General features: G+C 34.2%; 1 protein-coding gene and 1 long non-coding RNA gene across 5 annotated transcripts; one reads left to right on the top strand and one right to left on the bottom strand.

Moving 5' to 3' along the window:
* Nucleotides 1-4,290: 4,290 nt before the first annotated feature.
* Nucleotides 4,291-15,189, bottom strand: LOC117684960 (uncharacterized). Of its 4 annotated transcripts, XR_010707445.1 has the most exons (8): nt 15,090-15,183; nt 13,818-13,935; nt 13,585-13,699; nt 10,581-10,677; nt 8,802-8,867; nt 8,386-8,465; nt 4,842-4,919; nt 4,291-4,334 (listed from the first exon to the last, which is right to left on the bottom strand). It is a non-coding gene; the product is annotated as an uncharacterized lncRNA (long non-coding RNA). The 4 variants fall into 4 exon arrangements; XR_010707442.1 differs by lacking the exon at nt 4,842-4,919 and having other exon boundaries at nt 15,090-15,177; XR_010707443.1 differs by lacking the exon at nt 4,842-4,919 and having other exon boundaries at nt 13,841-13,935; nt 15,090-15,176.
* LOC117684948 (tripartite motif-containing protein 3) lies at nt 5,362-7,601 on the top strand. The gene is made up of 2 exons (XM_034459100.2): nt 5,362-5,511; nt 5,815-7,601. Exons 1-2 carry the CDS (start codon nt 5,403-5,405, stop codon nt 7,515-7,517), a joined length of 1,812 nt encoding a protein of 603 aa, XP_034314991.2. The 5' UTR covers nt 5,362-5,402; the 3' UTR covers nt 7,518-7,601.
* Nucleotides 15,190-15,817: the final 628 nt, after the last annotated feature.

Here is a 15,817-nt window from a genome sequence, read left to right as displayed (position 1 = left end):
TGGCTTTTCAACTGTGCTTATAGAAATTAAATTCAAATACAAATATCACACGGGCCTTTCATTGTTGGAGTATTTCCGATATGATTGTCATTAAATTTCTCCTTGATATGGAATGATTTCTTTGCCTTCGATCTATCGACTGCGAGTTTCTGGCAATGGAGGAATTCTCAATGAGAATCTCGTAAAACAGCATGGTTGACATACTGCCAAAGACGGAAACACGGTGTAGTGTTTGGTCTGGGCTTTAGTACACATCGAAACATCCAGTGTTCTCAGTAAACCACATAAATATGTTTTAAAAGTAAAACCACTTATAAACAAAGGGAACATCTCATCGCGTGCATTGTGTGGTTAAACACAACATCCAAGTGTTTGACCAGCAATTTTTTTGTTTAGGGATTAGTGTTCAACTTAGAATTTAAACAATTTTCTTTCTCGCACACTTTAAAGTTCACTTGTTTGGATTCTTGATGTATTGAAATCCTTTATTCCTTAAAATTCACACTGTGAGTTTATTTTTGTAGATAAGAAAGACAAACAAACCATTAATATCCTAGGAGAGTACGGACAATCTTACAATTCGTACACCGGACAATAACATGCGCTGTCGACTTGTCAGAGCTGATTTCTTGCTGCGTAATTATACACGGTCTTTCGTGCTCAGTAACTCAATGTGTCAATATACACAGTTCCATTGTTCAGTAACTTCTTGCTGCGTAATTATACACGGTCTTTCGTGCTCAGTAACTCAATGTGTCAATATACACAGTTCCATTGTTCAGTAACTTCTTGCTGCGTAATTATACACGGTCTTTCGTGCTCAGTAACTCAATGTGTCAATATACACGGTTCCATTGTTCAGTAACTTCTTGCTGCGAAATTATACACGGTCTTTCGTGCTCAGTAACTCAATGTGTCAATATACACGGTTCCAATGTTCTGTAACTTCTTGCTGCGTAATTATACACGGTCTTCTGTGTTCAGTAACTTAATGTGTCAATATACACAGTTCCATTGTTCAGTAACTTCTTGCTGCGTAATTATACACGGCCCTCCATGTTCAATAACTTAATGTGTCAATATATCGTTTTTATTGTTTAGTAACTTCTTGCTGCGTAATTATGCACGGTCTCCCGTATTCAATAACCTCTTGATGTGTATCTATGCATGGACACCCGTGTTCAGTTCCTTTGTGATATATAACTGCACAAATACCTGTGTACATATACCCCTTGATTTATAATTACAATTATACATGAGTACAACTACATGTTGATGATTGACTATAAAAGAGTGCATGTGAAATGTAAAGGACAACTTTAGATCGGTAACTTTGTATAAGTACCTGTTGACGGACATCTGTGTACTGTAGTACTTGTGTACTATAGTACCTGTGTTTGAGTACCCGTTGATGAGTACTTAGTACCGGTATACGTTTTGACGGTTTCCCATGTACTAGTTCCTTAGTACGAGTATACCCGCTGACAGGCACCTGTGTATTATAGTACACGTGTGTGGGTGCCTGTTGACGTGAACCTTTGTACTAGTTTAATTCTCTGTACGAGTACCTGTTAACAGGTACATATGTACATGTATTATAGTACCTGTGTGGTTAAATCTTCCTTCATGTGGTCTGTACACGTGCGATTGCTTTACCTTTCGTCCGTTGCGATGAATGGCCGGTTTTGTTTATATTCGACTGAGTCCCACATCAGTCAACATTGCTATCTTGATGCCTTTTTCAATTAGGTGGGAAAATGTGGGGTTATTTAATTTGATCGAGCAGTAACTGTTTATACATGTGTGAGATTGACTTTTTATCAATTCAGCCAAAGTTCCCAAGAGTCTATAGCAAAGGACGTTGAAATCCGCCGTCCATTTTGTATGTATGTATGATTCCGTTGTATGGAAGTCATTCTATCATCAAAATTATCAACAATATATAAAGTATTTGAATTACAACAAAAGATTTCTCGGTCATTCTCCTGGTGAAATAGTCTGAAGTGATTATTGTTATTTTAACTTTTCCCGGTATTTGCTCCATTTCAAAATTGTGTTCTATATCAGCGATGTACTTTAAACTGAAGACAATATAATGGGTGCGAGTTTTATCAAAGAAAATTCCGTAATGTGTACACTTTAGATTGGTGTTGGCGAAAGCTAATCATGATGCCATTAAAACTTTAAACTGTTTTAAGATGTTTGAAAACTTTGAAAAAAGGAAACCATTGTTCCATATCATTTCTACGAACTCTTCGTAGAATTTGAATTAATTCAAGGAATTTAAAGGAAAAAAACTGACTCGCTGTAATATACCTCAAGGATATAAATTAATTCTAGCTTAATTCTATCAAATGACTTAAAAAAATAGACGGTCTGGGATAATCCAACAGTACTTGGTTTATCGGGGACGATTCATCCGCACGCAGGAACATAAAAACACATTTTTAGTCAGGCTGAAGCAGCTGTACTGTCGTCTTTTCACTTTACAAAAAATTGTACAATTTCAAAATCATTTGATTTTTTCACACAAAAAAATTACAAGAAGAAAACTGATGCTGCAACAAAAATAATTATCAATAAAGGAACTGCTTTGATTTAATCAGATTGGGTCGACAATGGAATGCGTTTGATAGTTATGTCTTTTACTTGTATGTCTTGTTTGATATTTAAAAAAATTTGCTGTCCTAAAATCAACTCTCTCTCTCTCTCTCAGTCACAAGCTTATAAAGACGAATAAAGGTATCACACTGGTAATCGGCCAATTCAATTGTAGTTCCATATATACTTCAGAATTATTTTTTTCCTTGACTGCATTTTTACATTTTCCTTTAATCAGTTATAAATTTTTTTGTACCGCTGAGTAGGATATTTCATGTATTTTGTTAAGTGATGATCTTTTTTCACAGGGACTACTTATTTCAGGGCACATGCAGCAGCTTCCTGGGAAGTGTGCAGTCTGTTTACATACAAATGGAAAACACGTGGTTTTGAGGGTAGACCTGTTTGGAGCTAGATATTTTGAGAAAATGCCGTATCGCTTGCCCTTTTTATGGTGTTAGCTGATGAGATAGGTAACAAATAACATTTCCTCCGAATATTTTGTCATGAGGAATACAACTGATTTTTAGTGAAAACAATTACCGGTGTGATACCTTGAAAGTGCATGACCTTCGCAAAAAAATTCTGTTGATCAAATTACACTAAGAGTTATTCCTCTTTGTACGTTTCTATATTGTGTGAGTAGCATTGATATTGAGATCCATACAACGAACATGTGCTTGATGTTTCTATAACACATCTCAGCTGGTTTATTTATAAAGTCTTGTTATTAGTGACATTAATAAGAATTTTGTCAATACGGTTTATTCTCAAATATTGTAAAATTAAAAACGGTTACTATAACATACCTCTTTTTTTCTTCAATTCTTATCTATAATATTTCAAATAGAGCGTGTAATTTCAACATTCTGAAAGTATGTTTTATCTCTTTACTCTGATCTTAGGTTTTTTCGTTGGTTACTTTTTCTGTCTCTTAAAATATTCAATATACCCTATTGTGTTGTGTGTACAATTAAAATAATATATACACACCTGTATATATGGTATTCAATACATGTATATCCTGTTGTGATGTGTGTACGTTTATGTGAGGTGGGGTGAGACGGTTATGGTATATTTTTTTCAACACCCTCTGTTCTGCTTGGACAAGATGGCATATCAATATAGGCTAGTTTTATCTGAGTTTTCAGAGATAACACCATGTTGTCCTTGTGTTTAACAGTAGGCGGCCCATCAAGGACTGACAGCATGGTTACAGAACATCATCGTAAGACCTTTAATAACAGTTGGACTTTCGGTAGTTGTGTTAAACACCAATGTGACGGAGGCCTGTCTATTTCATTGTCAGCCACTCAGTCAAGGCTCTTTGAAATCAACAAGATTTGTCTGGATTTTCAGCTAAGACTGCAATCGGTGAAACCGCGTCATTACGCAAACCAACAGATTTGTACACATCTTTTTAGGCTGTCCAAAACAACACCACCTTCAAAATTAAAAAACTACGAGAAAAGCAAATACATTTTGTATAAACACAATTCTGCAGCAAATTTTTTTATTCATTTATATGGTCACCAGTGTTGATACAAATTGAAAACTCTTCACAATCAATCCGTGTCTCATCCAAAATGTATGTTGTATTTACACTATTTCCCTACTGTCCATAAACACCCAAAACATTCTTATTGAACACGCTGTTTAGATAAAGGTCATTTTTCGGTGTCCATGGGGTAGGATTTCTGTCCAAGTTTCTTCATTAAGGTGCAAAATTATACCTAAAAAAGAACATTGCAAATATAAAATTCATTTTGTACGCAATTTAAAAAAGTGACTAAAATATGAAAAGTTCTTTATCATGTAGCGTCAAATCACAACAGTTAAAAATACATCTGGTTGCTGGGATGAAGCATCTTTTTTGAAAGTGGTGATGGGAGGGGGGCGCAGACTTATCTGTTATCTTGACAAGCAAAAAGAAAAAAAAGGGGGGGGGGAACGACGTCTATTTTCAAAATCCTAATCCGCACGGGTGGTGGTAATTTAAGATTAATTTTCTTAGTTAAATTTAAGATTTCTTACCAGCTCCGAAAAAAGGGGGGGGGGTAGTTCAGAAAAGATTTTTGTCTTTGTAATTTAAAGAAAATTGTTTGCTGCAAGAAATTGGGGGTCCCTCCTGTTTATGCTACGTGCCTTAGTAAATTACACCAAAAAATATAGTGTGCCTTTTTAACTTTATCTTCTTAAAAAGAAGTTTTATTTAATTTTTAAATTCACATTTGGCGTACAGATATGATCCACTGAAGCCTAGTCTTGAATATGATGAAGATGTCTTGTACTCCAACGAGGGAAAACTAATGATCAGTCTACAAAAATTAGAACAAATTATTGAACTTGACTGTACCTAAAATAACTGTGAATAATTTAAAAGAAATAAAGGTCAATGATCCAAGCTTTTCTGATCCGCACCGCTTCTCACAAAGGTTCACTTGGCTAGCGAAGATGCGGATAATCTTAAATTTACATAAGGAGTAAGCAATCATTCTTTGAGTATTGTGAGGTGATAATTTCGGTCGGGGCGTGATCAAATCCAATAAAGCCCGAAGGGCCTTATGATAGATTTGATCACGCCCCGACCGAAATTATCACCTCATAATATTCAAAGAATGATTCCTTATTACTTATATTTATATAATTTTAAGCCATCGTACGATTAAATATAAAAATGTAAATAAACAAACCAAGCTGGCGCCTCGATTTGGCGTCATTTGTATTATGGGTTATATAGTACAAAATCGATACGTAGTGTTATCACAGACAAAGACACTGGATAATGTAAATATACATATATGACGTTTTTAGCAATTCATGAGGCAGACAACAATCACGTGATCCTAAAGAGGTCACCTAACCAGGAAGAGTATATATTACCCCGAGTCGCCATGATAGAAGTTGAAGGTTTGTACAGTTTTGAGATCTAAATGTTGCTGCATGCTGTCTGTATTTTCCAACGTTTTTCAACAACACATTTTTATATAATACCTTATTAAAAGTCATTAAAGGTTAGATGGTTGAACATATATGTAAATCATACGATATTTTAGATACATGTATGTGCATGTAAATGAATTTTATACAACTACAAAAAAATGAACTGAAAGAGGACAGTTTCACACATAAACACAAAATTTATATCTTGGATACAAAATCTGTACAAGCGGGAACATATGTAAATAAAATACAAGAATTAATTTTTTTCAGAATCCGTGCAAGTTCATTGCCTGACCATGGACGAGCGTTGGGCCCAGGATGTGTTACGGTGTCGTCTCTGTGAGACCCCGGGACCCCCTATGTACTGTGACATTTGTCACATACATCTGTGTAAAGCCTGTGTGGGGGAACATCTCTCCGATCAATCCAAAGAACACAAAGTGCTGCCATTTGAACAGCGGGGATCTACTCCAAATTACCCTAAGTGTTCTAAACATTCCACAAAACAATGTGAACTTCACTGTGAACAATGTGACATTCCTATTTGCACACTCTGTATTTCTGGAGAATTACATTTAGGACATAAACCAGTTGACATTGTTTTACATATTGAAAGCAAAAAAGAACTTTTACAGAGAGAAATGCAAGAGTTAGAGAAATCCATTTCTCCTAAATATCAACAGATTGCCTCTAATATCCCAGTTCAGAAAGCTGCTCTGAATAAAAACAGCCAGAAATTGACATCAGCAATAGACAAACATGGAGAAGCCTTGCACAGAGAAATAGACACCATGATCCACGAACTGAAATCTGATCTCAATGAAATGGACACCAAACACCTGGCCGTCCTCGACAAACATGAAGATGAAATCACACGCACCATTGATGAAATCACACAGACCATTACTGAACTGAAGAAGTTAGTGGACTCCAATGATGTCAGCCGTGTCTCTGCCTACAAATCCAGGATTGCTGAATTTAGAAGATTGCCTCCTAAACTCACCGTGTCCTTACCAAGTTTTACCCCTCAGAAGATCAACAAAGAACAGCTCTATCAACAGTGTGGTTCTCTGTCAGCATCATCTATCAAAACAGAAGAACAAGTCTACACCATGGATTCCCCCGGCGCTGAGTCCTCTCCCCCGGACAGACCGCTCATTGATGTACCACGGATCATCACGGAGATAAACACCGAGTATGGAGACTCTAATAGATTACCCAGTGTGTCCTGTCTGAGTGATGAAGAACTATGGACGAGTGGTGAGGACAACAAGATGAGACTGTACAACCTAAAGGGAAAACTAAGGAAGTCAGTCCAAACCAAGTCAGGGAACCTTCCATGCAACATAGCAGTGACAAGGAGTGGGGATCTAGTTTATACTGATGTAGTTGATAGAACTGTGAACATAGTGAAGAATAAAAAGATAAAGACAGTGATCAGACTACGGGGGTGGAGACCTCTCTATGTCTGTAGTACCTCCTCTGGTGACCTCCTGGTTGTCATGGTCAGTGATGATGATAAACAAACAAAAGTTGTGTGTTACTCTGGCTCCACAGAGAAACAAAGTATTCAGTACGATGACAAAGGACATCCTCTCTATTTATCTGGTAGATACACTAAATACATCAGTGAGAACAGGAACCTAGATATCTGTGTGTCAGACAGTGGAGCCCGTGCAGTAGTGGTGGTCAATCAGGCCGGGAAACTCCGGTTTACCTACACTGGTCCTCCCTCTACTACCGAGGGATCATTTAGTCCAGGCGACATCACAACAGACAGCCAGGGTCGGATCCTGACAGTAGACCGTAACAACGACCGTATCCACATCCTGGATCAGGACGGACAGTTCCTCCGCTACATTGACAACTGTCATTTACAGTATCCATCGGGTCTATGTGTGGACACCAGAGACAACCTCTTTGTGGGTGAGTGGTTCACAGGTAAAGTGAAGAAAATCCAGTATTACATGTAAACAAACTGTGTGTATATCTACATATATAAACAAACTGTGTGTATATCTACATATATAAACAAACTGTGTGTATATCTACATATATAAACAGTCTGTGTGTATATCTACATATATAAACAAACTGTGTGTATATCTACATATATAAACAAACTGTGTGTATATCTACATATATAAACAAACTGTGTGTATATCTACATATATAAACAAACTGTGTGTATATCTACATATATAAACAAACTGTGTGTATATCTACATATATAAACAGTCTGTGTGTATATCTACATATATAAACAAACTGTGTGTATATCTACATATATAAACAAACTGTGTGTATATCTACATATATAAACAAACTGTGTGTATATCTACATATATAAACAAACTGTGTGTATATCTACATATATAAACAAACTGTGGGTGTTACATTGATATGAATTGTTTACATATTGATAGATGAAATACAAACTACATGTATGTGTGAATACAACACTTAAACAGGCTCTGTATAAATACTATAGAGGAACATTTCTGTGGATTGTGCACAAATTACAGGTATATTTTATATGTACATGTATTGTGTGTGTGTGTAAACATACTCTTATGTATATTGTGTATAATTATATTGCATGTATATAATATTGTTTATTTCTTATTATTTAAGAAAGAATAAAAATGTTAAATAGTTCTATGGGATATAAACTTGTTGGTCACATGATTAAATCCTGTGAAGTCTGAATGAATTCTCACAAGATTACATCATGTCCCAACCAACTTTATCCAAGAGAACATTTTAACATTAAAATATATTATCATATTTACATTGAGATGAGATCATTCCAAATCATGACTTACTGTCTGTCATACATACCAGGTTATATGCTCCATGTGACAAGCCGTCAGTTGACCTCTTGACCCTTCAGAAAGTTCTACTGAATTCTTCACTTCATCCTTCAATAGATTCAGATGACAAGAGAAATAGCAATGTACTTTATATAAACAAACTGTATTTATTTTAATGTTAAGAGACTGATTGCATTTACATGTACCATGTAAACAAACATTACTTATATACAAATTGTACTTCTATTCTCATTAATAATTGTATTTCATGTTGAATGATTAATAAAAAAAATTATTGTATGTTACACTGAATATCACTTTGCTGTCAAATAAATAAAACAAGACAATAATAATAAACCATGTTACAGAGTTTTACATGTTATTAGATTATCTTACCTGGAAGATTAATGATTATCTTACCTGGAAGATTAATGATTATCTTACCTTGTAGAATTTCTGAATTCCATCAGTTTCACGGGATAATTTGATTTTATTTGTGTCCTGAAGTGTCTGAAAATAGTGCAAGATATGAAAAAGAGAGTAATTGCAGAAGAGGCCCATAAGCCTCATTGCTAACCCGAGCTTTAATTTTAAAACTTAGTTACTCAGTTAAAGTTAGATAGTTAAATTAGCTAAAACTTTAGTTCATGTACTTTCATAATTATACCTCTAATTTATTTATAATTTAAGAAATTACGGATTTGGTTTTTGCGTCAAAAGACTATGATACGGGCTTAAAAAATGGGCTGCTAAAAATGAACATTATATTACTGTTATTCTTTTACAGATATACATGATATGAATATAGAAGCTTAATAGAGCATTGAATGATTTATATTTGATGTCGTCATGTCAATAACTGCCGTCAGGTGAACAGACAAATTGAATAATGCATGTTAGCGCATTATTCTGGTTGTAACGCGGCATTTGATTGGATAGAAATATTTAGTTAATTTGGATAGCCTGGTTTGCATGTCACAAGACACGTCACAATGCACCAACGTCAAAAACGTACTAATCCGCTTAACAGGGTGTTTTGATAACATTTATGATTTATATTTTTTAACCGATAACATAGAAATCACTGTTTGAGACCTACTTATTGTAAATTACATGTAAATTCATAGCAGTGATTAGTTGTTGCATTTAGAGGCATTTAAATATCACAGAATTTAATGGAAAAACACAGTAGAATGTAAATATATCTTATTAACTAAACTTTTCATTTTTATTCATACACAAAGGATGTTGTTACATGTAGATCTTGTATTTATCACATATTTATCTTAATATACGGTGGATATCACTCATGGAATATATTTTTGATATTCCACTGTGTGTTCTTACGCCACATGACGTCATAATTAAACATTACGTAGCTTTAGACAGATTATTAACGTAGAAAGGAAAAATAACAAAATAATTCAGTTGAAAACGCATTGAGTCATAATGTGCAGCATTTGATGTGTTTCAGATTTTTATGAATTAATAAAAATATACCAGAAAATGAAATGTTTTTTGTTAATCTTCAAGGAACTTTTTTCCATTCGTAAAGTTGATGACGTCTTGTACATATAGTGAATGTGTTGTGCAGCTCACAATTATAATGTTTACAGAAAGATTGAGGTTTAACAAAAGATTGAGGTTTACCGTGTGGTAAAACATGTGAAAAAAAAGAATCTTTCATGATTTGCAATGGTTTATGATTTTTATCCAACGACTTGTGTGTTTGATAGAAAACACACAAGTCGTTGGATAAAAATCATATACCTTGCATCTCAAATCATGAGATCCGATATATAATATATAATAGTGGAGTGATTAAACAAGTCTAGTTTAAATTAGATTTGGTTAAAAATGACTGCAGTGGTCTGGAGGAGACAAGACACTGTCACAGAGTCAATGGACAACAGGCTTCAAGGTCATAAAATGAGAATAGACGTAAGTTTAAATTGTAACTGATGTGGTATCTTAAAATATTGTTAATAACTTGATGAATGTCTGGCTTTAGGTTTCTATATCTTTATTATATACAGATGGAAAATTTCTGGCAATTCATGACTCGATCAAGTCAAGTAAAAAAGATGCAAAATACATCTTTTGACCTAAATATATTCTTAGTTAATAGTATTAGAGCCCAGTGATCTGTAAATCTCTATGGTTTTGAGAGTAACAAAATATACACGAAGTATTCATTGCTTTATCACCTGAAAAGATTCTTACCTGTAAATTCCAATGAAAATTGAATTCTGCATCCCACTTTTGGTCCTATATTGAATCAACATTACATAAGGAGGCTATATAACCTTCTTGTTCAATACTGTAACAAACAAACCAGCAAAGATAAAGCAATATACCAACATGTAATTCTCTTACAAGTGGATATCTTCCTAAACAATTTTAGAAAATGAAATTTATGTAGATAGGATCTTGGAAATATAAAAAACATAGGTAATCACAGATTACAAAGCTCACCGAGACGAGACATCACCCTTATGAGATTTCACCTTTATGAGACCATCTTTATCATATTAAATGAAAATCATACTTTATGATCTTGGATATTCATGGATTCTGTTTTGACAAAATATCGTATATCATCTGTTAAAAAATTGTATGATAATCATATGTTTATATGTTAATCAATACAATAATATAAACTTAAATTAAATATTGCATCCTATCATATTTACAACATATATCATATAATACAATAAAATACCATAATAAACAATGATGAGATATGATATTGTAACGTATGATATGACATTGTATTGTGTTATACCTTATTGTATTTGATCAAATAATACAATATCATAATATATAAAACAATATAATATAGTATTATATTACAATATCATATTACATAATACATCATAACATTGAAACATATGATATTATATTGCATAATATAGTATGATATTGTATGATACTGTATCATTTTTGATACATAATATGATATTGTATCATATGATACAATATAATTTGATACAACATTGTATCATATCAAATGAAACAATTTTATGTGATAAAGTAAAACATTATTTAATACAATATTATATTATACATATGGTATCATATGATACAATAATATATTTTATAATATCATACAATACAATTTCATGTGATGTGATAAATATCATATTATAAACCAATATCATATTATACAATATCGTATGATATGATATTATATAATATAACAGTATCATATTATACAATTTCATGTGATATAATTCTCTATTACAGAAACTAATATCATATTATGCAAAATCGTATGAAACAATATTATAGCATATACAATATAGTATCAATATACAATATTATATTTTGCAATATCTGATGTAATAGTATCATGTGATTAGAAAATAAATTAATAATACAATATAATATTATACAATATTGTATCATAATATACATTACTATACATAACGATATCATGATACAATATAATTACATAAAATATCAAAAAAAAATTGTACAATATCATATCGTATCATATAACTTTTTATAATATTACATATGATATTATATTGTATCATATTAAACAATATCGTTTCATACCATACAATACTATATCATAGGAATCATGTTATATCATTTATCAACAAACACATCTATCTATCGAGCAGGTTTGAGTGAGGTAGGAGATTTCTTTAGCATCCTTGATAATGGAGATCAGGCTCTGCATCTGAAGCAACCTCTGCGTTTCATTAATAATATAGTTAAATCAACTATGCAAGCTATCATCTATAAAACATGTGACCTGTTCCAAAAAAACTAAACCTCATCCAGCATCCGAAACCTATGGCTCAGATTCAGCATTCAAGCATGTCAGGTGCATAGGTATACATAAGACGCATCTCCATGCAAGTTTGGTGAAGTTCAGACCAGTAATAACTAAGATATCATCATCAGAGGGCACTAGAAATTAAAACCTTAACCTGCTCCAGCATCTGCAACCTATGGGTCAGATTCAACAATCATGCCTGTCAGGTGGATCTGTATCATAAGACACACCATCCATTCAAGTTTGGTGAAGTTAGGACCTGTAACAACTAAGATATATTTTTTAGCATCCTTGATATTGGAGATCAAGCTCTGCATCTGAAGCTTCCTCTGTGATTCATTCATACTACAGTTTAATCAACTATGCAAGTTTGAAAAAGTACTATTATCTATTAAACATGTGACCTGTTCCAAAAAACTTAACCATATCCAGCATCTGAAACCTATGGCTAAGATTCAGCATTCAAACCTGTCAGGTGCATCAGTATCATAAGACGCACCATCCATGGAAGTCTGGTGAAGTTAGGACAAGTAATAACTAAGATATAATCATCAGAGGGCACCTGTTTCAAACACTTTAACCAGCTCTAAAAACCTTAACCTCCTTCAGCATCCGAAACGTATGGCTCAGATTCAGCATTCAAGCCTGTCTGGTGCATCAGTATCATAAGACACACCATCTGTGGAAGTCTGGTGAAGTACGGACCAGCAGAAACTAAGATATAATCATCAGAGGGCACCTGCAACAAAAACTTTAACCAGCTCTAAAAACCTTAACCTCCTCCAGCATCCGAAACCTATAGCTCAGATTCAGCACCCAAGCCTGCCTGGTGCATCAGTATCATAAGACACACCATCCATGCAAGTTTGGTGAAGTACGGACCTGCAGTAACTTAGATATTGCTATCAAAGGGCACCTGCAACAAAAACTTTAACCAGCTCCAAAAACCTTAACCTCCTCCAGCATCCGAAACCTATAGCTCAGATTCAGCACTCAAGCCTGTCTGGTGCATCAGTATCATAAGACACACCATCCATGCAAGTTTGGTGAAGTATGGACCTGCAGTAACTTAGATATTGCTATCAAAGGGCACCTGCAACAAAAACTTTAACCTGGTCCAACAACCTTAACCTCCTCCAGCATCTGAAATTTAGGACTCAGATTCAGCATCCAAGTCTTTCAAGTCCATAAGTAGGTCCAGATGCATCATCCAAGCAAGTTTGGTGAAGATAGGACAAGTAATATCTTAGATACAGGACCTGCAACAAAAACTTTAACCAGGTCCGGACGCCGACGCCGACGCCGACACCGACGCCGACGCCGAGGGTATAGCATAAGCTCCCCCTGACTTCGTCTCGGTGAGCTAAAAATGTCAACTAAATAATGTTATTGGTCTTGAATCTTCAATCAACAACAGATATAAAATGATTAACAACTTACAATCAATACGTGCACTAAATGACCTCACTCAGGTAGCTTGTGTGAATCACCTGAATTCAATTCCAAATCATATCAATGGACTCCATCAAAAGAGAGCATCACCAAGTGTTACTACCTGTAACAATATAGGTTTTGTATAAACAAACAGAGCATTTGCTTTTATACAAGTTTGACAAATAAAATAATTAAACTTCTATACTTTTTTCACTTCATATAAGAGAAAATCAATATACATTGCTGGTTCTCTAAAATTCACCCTAAACAGACTCAGATTCCCTGCAAAAGGTGTGTCAGCTTGGTGAACTGATACACATCTGCATGCAATTGGAACACTTAGCAGTTTCTTTTAATCTAAGGAAAATTCCAAATTTTTTTCGAATAAAATCATGAATACTAGTATTCATTATCAAATAGAATTAAAACAGTTTATAGTAGCAAACGACAAGTACACATCTGGCGAGTTACATGTATATTGATTTAAAATATTTTTCTCTGATTTGTAGTTGGTGTAACAGGTTAATTTATATATATATATTGAAATATTTTAACTTTATAAAGGGAGATAACTTATACAAGTAAAGTACACTTTACATAGTATCTCCTCTATATCAATCTGCATTCATTTACTTTTGAGACATAAAATCATTGTCATAAATATATAATGCATATAAGAGAACCATTATAACAGGAGCTTGGACTTTGGGTAGCTGTGTCAAACTGCAATGTGACGTATGCCTGTCTATTTCATTGCTGCCCACTCAGTGAAAGCTCATTGAAATCAACACGATTTGTCTGGCTTTTGAGCTAAGACTACGCAATCGGTGCATATTTCACTTGAATCCAGCGTCATTTTTAACATGTTTTGACGCAAGAAGTGATAGCTAAGTCCTACGGAAAGTCCAACGCCTTGTTAAAATGGTTCTAATACATTATGATATTCCAAGTATAACCATACACATACACATACATCTATAGGAATAGCCCCCGTACAAGGTGAACCAAGTTCAATATGACAACTCAAGATTTTCTGTAATTAATTATATATACAACTGCAACTATTACATTATCATAAAAGTAGTTTTGATTTAAACAAAACATATAAGAGACTTTAGTTAAAACTATAAAAATACATTTTAACATATTATTCAAAAAGTCTATCTCACTCATTGCATTCAATTGGGGAAAGTGCAAAAGATTTATAAATATGATTAAATACTGATTTGATATTTTAGAAATATCATAATATATTTTGAGATGAATTGAATAATTATAGAATTAAATTGATATATATGCATTCAGAAAATCACAAAAATATCAAAATGAAATGATGTTTATGTAATTAAGATGTAAATGAATCATAAAATATGAGACTGCTACATTGGTATTATAGATATAGCATTGTATTATATAACGTTACTATAGTAAAGCAGTTAAAGTTCCACTGTTCAATGGTGGTAGAGAAAAAAGCCTTCCACAATACTGTTCAATTGAGGTAGAGAAGTTACTTCTTAATCTTTCAACATGGAGACATTTCAGCTTTTGTACTCATAAATTGTAGGGCCTCCTTACTCGAGCTCAGTCCAGATCCAGACGACATTTTGGTTTTCATTTGTAGAACGAACCCGACCATTTAATAAAATTATCAGGGGGGGGGGGGGGGGGGGGAGGGGCAATCGCAACTTCTCGGGATTTCCGGCTAGCTCGTCAAAACACGTGTTTTTCCGAGCTTGCCGGAAAGGCCCGAGAAGTTCCGTTGGGGGGGGGGGGGGGGCTCTTTGCTAGCCAAGGGTTTCTGGTCCGCACCGCTCCCCTCGAACGTTCGAAGATGGGAGTGGAGATGGCTCTCGGATACATGTAACGAGGGGTCTCGCGGTCAGGTTAGGGGTTTAAAGCCTTATTCCACACAATCTCTATATACTGTATTAGATATAGTTTTCGAGATTCTAAATAGAGATAGGGATTATGTGTAACGTTAGACCTTATCGGTGATTACCGGAGGGGGGGGGGGTAGGGGGCGGGGGTCAAATATCGCGGTTTGTCAGCCTTTCTGTTCCCACTTCGTTTGCTTTTTTCGTTATGGTTTGGCAAATTTTTGGATGTCAGAAATCTTCAATCAAATGTCAACAAGTTACAACGGTTAAAAACAAATTGTCAATGTTACTGAATAAAGTATTTTCTTAATTTTCAAGACATAACAATTTAATCCAAAATAAATGTTTTATTTCATAACCTG

This window comes from Magallana gigas, chromosome 7 (assembly GCF_963853765.1).
Source record: "Magallana gigas chromosome 7, xbMagGiga1.1, whole genome shotgun sequence".
Lineage (NCBI taxonomy): Eukaryota > Metazoa > Mollusca > Bivalvia > Ostreida > Ostreidae > Magallana > Magallana gigas.
This window is presented reverse-complemented; position numbering and strand designations above follow the sequence as displayed.